The sequence below is a fragment of the Geospiza fortis genome, unplaced genomic scaffold (genome assembly GCF_000277835.1).
Source record: "Geospiza fortis unplaced genomic scaffold, GeoFor_1.0 scaffold112, whole genome shotgun sequence".
Lineage (NCBI taxonomy): Eukaryota > Metazoa > Chordata > Aves > Passeriformes > Thraupidae > Geospiza > Geospiza fortis.
In genome coordinates this window covers 13,987,929-13,994,386 of record NW_005054298.1, presented here as the reverse complement: position 1 = coordinate 13,994,386, position 6,458 = coordinate 13,987,929, and the positions used below count along the sequence as shown (strand labels likewise).

Here is a 6,458-nt window from a genome sequence, read left to right as displayed (position 1 = left end):
ATGTACCTGCCAGGTACGGGCGGATCCCTCGGCCGCTGCCCCACCGCAGCGCCGTGCACCGCACAGCGCCCAGCCCCTGCCCACCCTGTCCCGCTGAGGCCCTGGGGCGCTCCTCTGCCCCATCTCCTTCCAGCGCCCACCCTGTTATCCCCTCTCCCTCTGTCCATTCTCTCTTCCTGCCTTCCAGCACCACAACCATCCCTTCCTTCTTCCTTTCAGCTGCCCTCACAGCTTTCCAGACCCGCACACTCATCTTCCCATCCTTCATCCACCCATCGTCACCCTGTCCTTCCATCTCTTCATCCACCCTTCTTTTCTTCCAACCCATCCACCCAGCCACCCTTCCCCTGTGCTTCCATCCATTCTTCCACCCCACCCACTTGTCCCTGCATCTCCCCTTCCATCCCTGGTACCAGCCAACCCCTCCATCCACCCAGCATCCCTTCCATCAGCCTGTTTTTCCATCATCTTATCCATTACCTGCCCTTCCATCCATCGATCTCTCACACTTTCTTTCCTCCACCTACCCACTCACCATCGTCTCTTCTGTCCTTCCATCCATTCACCCCTTTCCTTCCTTCTATCCATCTGTCCGTTTATCTCTCCTTTCCACAGCAGTCCACTCCCCAAATGCCGACAGACATCCTTGCTGCCACCCGCCGCTCCTGTCACCCATCCTGCCACCCACCCGCCTCCTCTCCCTCTCCTCCTGCCCCACACCTCTCTCCATCACTCCCTTTCTCCTCCCTACCCTAGCCCACGGGATCGTCTATTCCTATTTAAAAGCTTCCCCGGCTGGGTCGGAAATCGGATTTCCTTTTTCCTGGACGCGTTTCCTGGCTTCGCCGCAGCGGCGGGGCAGGCAAGGGGGAGCGGCCGGGGGCTGCGGGGACGCTGCCCGCGGGTGGGCGCTGGGGTGTCGCGGTCCCGCCTGGTTCCAGCCCTCCCTCCACACCACCCGCGTTCCTTTTTTCCCCCAGATCCAGTCGGGGAAACTTTGTTCAAAGACGGGAAGAGCCAGGCGTGGGGGTCTCTCAGCCCCGGCGTGCAGAAAGGTAAGAGCAGAGCTGCCCCTTCCCCTGGACAGGCCCCGCTCCCCTCGGAGCGGGGACCCCGGGGCACTCGCATTCTCTCCCGCCCAGCAGCCAGCGGAGCCCCTTTCCCGTCCTTTGCCGGGCACTGCCCTTGCAGGACACGGCCACACGGAGCCCCCGTTCCCTGCTGCTGCGAGTGCCTCCGGCTGGGAGCATCCCGCCGCCAGTTCCCACGGGGACAGCGGCCAGCGCCGACGGTCGGAAGCTCCCGTCCGTGGCATCAGAGAGGAGCGGGGAACGCATTCCCCCGAGCCCCGCAGCGGGGAAAGTGCGGGGTCCTAACTCCGGTCTCCCGGGAGCTCCGGGACATCCGACGGGAGGGAACTGCCAGCCATCCCGGGAGCGGGGCGGGCTAATCCGGGCTCGGGAGATCCGTTCCTGCGAGTGGAGAGGAGAGATGAGACATCATTCGTGAGGGAGCTGCCACTGAAGTGCTGGGGCTCGGACAGGGCTCGGAAGTGATGTGTCCCCGGGAATCGGAGCCATCCATCTGGAACAACCCGAGCAGGGGTCACGGGCATCGGCCAGCGCTGGCCAGGAAGCAGCCTGGAGCTCCCAGCACTGGTCAGGGAACAGCCTGGAGCTCCCAGCACTGGTCAGGGAACAGCCTGGAACTCCCAGTGCCGACCAGGGAGCAGCCTGGAGCTCCCAGCGCCGACCAGGGAACAGCCTGGAGCTCCCAGTACTGGTCAGGGAACAGCCTGGAGCTCCCAGTACTGGTCAGGGAACAGCCTGGAGCTGCCAGTGCCGACCAGGGAGCAGCCTGCACCCTGCTTGGGAGCGTGGCAGCACTGGGGGTAGCGGGGCCAACACTGTGGTGTTTGGGCCGTGTAGCTTGCCTGTTTGCTAGGAGGCAGGGACCAGGGACTCCTCTGAGCAGGAAAAATGGAGCCCTGGTTTAGTGGTGGGAGGGGGAGAAAGATGGAACTGGGGGAGCCCTTTTACCTCTGCGCTGCAGACTCTGCCCAGCCACACTCTAAACACTGTGCTGCAGTGAGAGGGATCTTTTTGGACACCTGGATATTTCCTTAGGGAGGTCTCAGGAGCACTGTCATGCACTGCGCCATGCAACAGGCAGGACTGAGCCTCACCCTCCCACCCAGATGCACCCCCCAACACCTTCCTGACCTCCTTGCATGGGGTGGAACTCCCACGGGTGGGAGATAGCTGGAGGCCAGGGTGGGGGCTGTGGTGATGGAGAAGAGACAAGGGCTGCAGATGCACCCTAGGGAGGAGAGATCCCCTGCCTTGGTCCCAGGATGTGGAATTAGGAAATACAACTCCTTGGAAAGACCTGGGCTCAGCTGCCAGGATCAGGATGTCTGAGTGGGTTTTGGTGGAATGGGAATCGATGGGGAATGGCTGTTCCCTGCTTCTTCTAGAGCAAAATACAGGGAGAACCAGATAAAATAGGTGGGTTTAAAACAAGCAGAACAGGATTTTTTTTGGTGGGAAATGTAGCAGAGCTGTAGGACTTTTTTGTTGCTGTGGTCATGGGTCCTGAACCTCCGTATAGGACCCAAGCACCTTTAGACAAAATAATGTTAGAAGAGCACAGGGATAACTGCAAAGGCATATCCTGTGCTCTGGAGAGAGACTGTGCTGCAAGGACGGGCATCAGGAGCGGGGATGTGCAGGGGATGCTGCAGGGGATGTGCAGAGGAGGCAGTGGGGTGCCTTGGGAAGGGCAGGGCTGCTCTGCAGGGTGGCCGGGTCCCAGCAGTCAGATCCTCCTTGCCCAAAGGTCCAGATTCCCTCTCCTCTCATGCCCTCTGGCCAGACCCCATGGAGCATGGCCCTGTGCCTCACCATGGGCGTGTCGAGGTGTGCCAGGCTCCAGTGTGTGCACAGCCGGGCACAGGGGCACCACGGGCACCCACTGAGGAAACTCCTTGGTGCAAAGTGCAGGTGCCATGGTCATGGCTCAGGGAGGATGCTTTTCCTCTGGAAATGAGGAACATCATTGATGCCTCATCCAAAGCCACAGTAGGGCATGCTCTGTCCCCGTCTCTCCCTCCCTACACCTGTCTGTGTCTCTCTGTGGTGAAGTTCAGATGAGTGTTGCTCCCTGACTTGAGTTGACCATGGAGATATCTGTGCAGGGCACAGTGTCCCTAGAGCAGGGGCTGTGAGACCAGCCCAGTTTCCAGCAGACAGGGCAGTGGGGAATGGCAGTGGGGAATGCTTGTGTTGGGATGGATCTGGGTTCTGCCAAGATAGGTCCTTCTTGGGGCTGCTGATAAAAGAATAAGTCCACATCCCCCCACAAAAACAAACAAGCAGGTGTTTCTCTTCAGCGGTGTGTGAATGTGGGTGGGAGGGATGGGGAGACTCTGGATCCAGACCTGCTGCAACCTGTGTTGAATTTTGAGCACTCCTACTCCATCTCAAGGTGCAGGGACGTCTTCTCCTCATATCTGGGGGTGTAGGATAGAGTTGGGGTGTCACGAAGGGGACATAACCTTGTTACCACCTTATGTATCTCTAAAGCAGGGAAGATGCAATGAGGTGCAGGCAAAACCTGGGTGTGGGGGAGGGCAACATAACAGCGGGTCAAGGGGATTGGGGCACATCCTGTCCCTCACCTTGTGCCCTGGGAGGGAGCTTTAACCTCTCTGGGGCCCGGCCTTGCAGGCAGTGGGCAGATCCAGCTGTGGCAGTTCCTGCTGGAGCTGCTTTCGGACCGGGCCAACCTGAACTGCATCGCCTGGGAAGGCACCAACGGGGAGTTCAAGCTGATCGACCCTGACGAGGTGGCGCGGCGCTGGGGCGAGCGCAAGAGCAAGCCCAACATGAATTACGACAAGCTGAGCCGCGCGCTGCGCTACTACTACGACAAGAACATCATGACCAAGGTGCACGGCAAACGCTACGCCTACAAGTTCGACTTCCACGGGCTGGCCCAGGTGTGCCAGCCAGCCACCCCCGACCACGCCCTCTACAAATTCCAGGGCAACCTGGCACCGCTGCCCTTCTCGGGCATCTCCAAACTCAACCTCATGACCTCGGGAGTGACACCGGCTGGCTTCTCCTACTGGGCTGGCTCCAGCCCGTCCCTCTACCCGGGGCACGGGCTCCAGCCCTCAGCCTCGTTCAGCGCCATGGCAGCCTCCCACCTCAACAACATGAACAACCATTACCATTAGGGGCTTGGCTGTGCCACATGGATGCTCCATGTCCCTGGCAGCATGGGGCTGTGGATTTGGGAAGCTCAGCGGGGAGGGATGGGGGATGGGATTGTGCCCTGCTCTCACTTGCCCCCTTTTATGTTTGATGTGCCGTGGGGGATGGGGGTGCTTGCAGGAAAGCTGGGTTTGTTCTCTGATGTGGGTGGCTGGAGGAGGGAAGCCATCTAAATTTAAGATGAGGAAGTATCCATGATCCTGGGAACAGATGCGGATGCCTAAAGCAGGGCGTAAAATGGAAGGAAAAACCATGGGCTCCTCTCCTGGCAGGGACATTGCCCCACCTTTCCTTTGCAACGTGCTGCCCATGCCATGAATGTCCCTAGCTCTGCCTCCAGCCTGTGCCTGCCCTCCCCATTCCCTGCAGAGAGGAGTCAGGAGCCAGAGCCCCAGGGCAGCTGTGTCCATGAATGACAGTCCACTGAGCAGGGACAAGGAAAGGGGACCTTCCTTGACCACTTGGTCCCCTCACCTTTGTCTCCAAAAGCTTTGTTTCCTCCATCCCTCCTATACCTGCTGCCTGAAGGTGACTTCCTTCACACCTCAGGAGAAGCCTTGGTCTGGAGAGCAGATGCTTTCTATGGGTTCACTCAGACCCAGGGCAGGGCTCTGGGGTTGGAGGTGCCAGTGTGGGGCTCACTGCCAGTCCTCAGGGCAAGGCCAGAGCCTGGAGGCAGCATAGCCTGGTCTCTGCAGCTCTGCCCTCTCCCCAGTGCCCAAGGATCACACCACAGACAGTCCCTGACACCCTGCACATGAGCCGGTGTCCTGCTCATCACTTCCTAGATAAATGTTTCAGTTTTACTCCAGCTTTAGCCTCTCACATGCAGGGCTTGGTGGGACACCCTCCATAAGTGGGAACATCCCCAGGGACAAGGCAGCTTGGGTGGTGGAGCAGCAGAAGGGATGACAGCAGGCCTGGGAGCCCCAGGCACCAAGGGGCAGCCCTGGGTCTTGCCCCTTGGGTTCAAGGAGCTGCCCCCATCCTCTGGAGCAGGACTTTGGCCCAGTGGATGCACAAGAGCTGGGCACGCTGAGCTCCGCACTGGCTGGGGGGTGGGGTCGGTGTTCAATAAAACAGAGAGGTGCTGTCACCTGTGTCCTCTCTGTCTGAAGGGAGCTGGGGAGAGGGGGAACCACTCAGCAAATCCTCTCCCATCTGAGCCAGAACACCTTCAGGGCTGGGGTGGGAAGGATGTGGCCATTGTCTGCATGATCTTTTCTCTGGGCACCGCCTCTGGTTCTTACAATCCCCAGGAGAGAGGACAGAGCTGGAAACCTCTGGGTTACTTGAGACTCCCCTTCAGGAAAGCCACATGTGCTGTCCTCAGGCTCCCAGGCTTGCAACAGGGATCAAACCTGCTGTGCAGGGGGAGTCATGCAGCTCCCCAGCCCGTGGAAGGAGTGGCCAGCCCCCACCCCCTCTCCCTTCATGCCCCAGACCACAGCAGTTCCCACATCTGGGGGCTCCATGCTGCCCCTCCTGCATCCCTCCAGGGCCTGGTCACTCTCAGCCTTGGTGGCATCTGCTCCAATGCATCCTTACTGCCCTAATCAGCTTAAGGGAGTGGGATCTGATGTCAGTGTGTCCTCGGGGGAGGGCTCAGGCTGTGAACTGGGGGGCTGATGCTGCTGACAAAGAATCCTTGAGAGCAAAAGGAGTTGCAGGGACTGGGAGGGGGCTGTCCCTGCCTCCAGGGTTTCTGGGTGCTGCACAGACTGTTCCCAGGCACGGCAGGAGGTGAAGTGAGGGGCAAAAGGAGTAGTTACCCCCACGCAACCATCGCCGAGGTAGGCTGAAGACATCCCCTGCCCCCCAGGTTTCACTTTGCAAGGGCAAAATGGGGAAAATGGCCCCAACTGGCTCCCTCAGAGACGGGCCAGAGGCTGTGCCCTCGCCGGGGGAGCCGCTCCGGGGCTTAGGTGACTGCGTGACGCAGGGCAGGACGCGGATTAAGGGATGTGGGTCACTAGGAGCTCCTCCCTTCCCCCTTCCCGTCCCTCTGCCAGGGCTGCACCGGGGAAGCCCAGGTGAGGCCGGCCCGACCTTGCAGCCCGGATCCCCGATGGATTGAAGGCGGGACACGCTCGGGAAAAGGGGGACTTACCTGTTCGGGAGAGGGAGGGCGGCCGCACACACCCGGAGCAACAGGCTGAGCTGCTTCGCTCTGCTCCGCGC

General features: G+C 60.2%; 1 protein-coding gene across 1 annotated transcript; it reads left to right on the top strand.

Moving 5' to 3' along the window:
• FEV (FEV transcription factor, ETS family member) lies at window positions 1–5,352 on the top strand. The gene is made up of 3 exons (XM_031058021.1): window positions 1–13; window positions 852–1,055; window positions 3,729–5,352. Exons 1-3 carry the CDS (start codon window positions 1–3, stop codon window positions 4,238–4,240), a joined length of 729 nt encoding a protein of 242 aa, XP_030913881.1. The 3' UTR covers window positions 4,241–5,352.
• Window positions 5,353–6,458: the final 1,106 nt, after the last annotated feature.

Excerpts from the sequence above, each read along its gene's own strand:
- FEV (XM_031058021.1), top strand. Across the intron at positions 1,056-3,728 it reads CAGCCCCGGCGTGCAGAAAG|GCAGTGGGCAGATCCAGCTG; the intron begins GTAAGAGCAGAG and ends CCGGCCTTGCAG.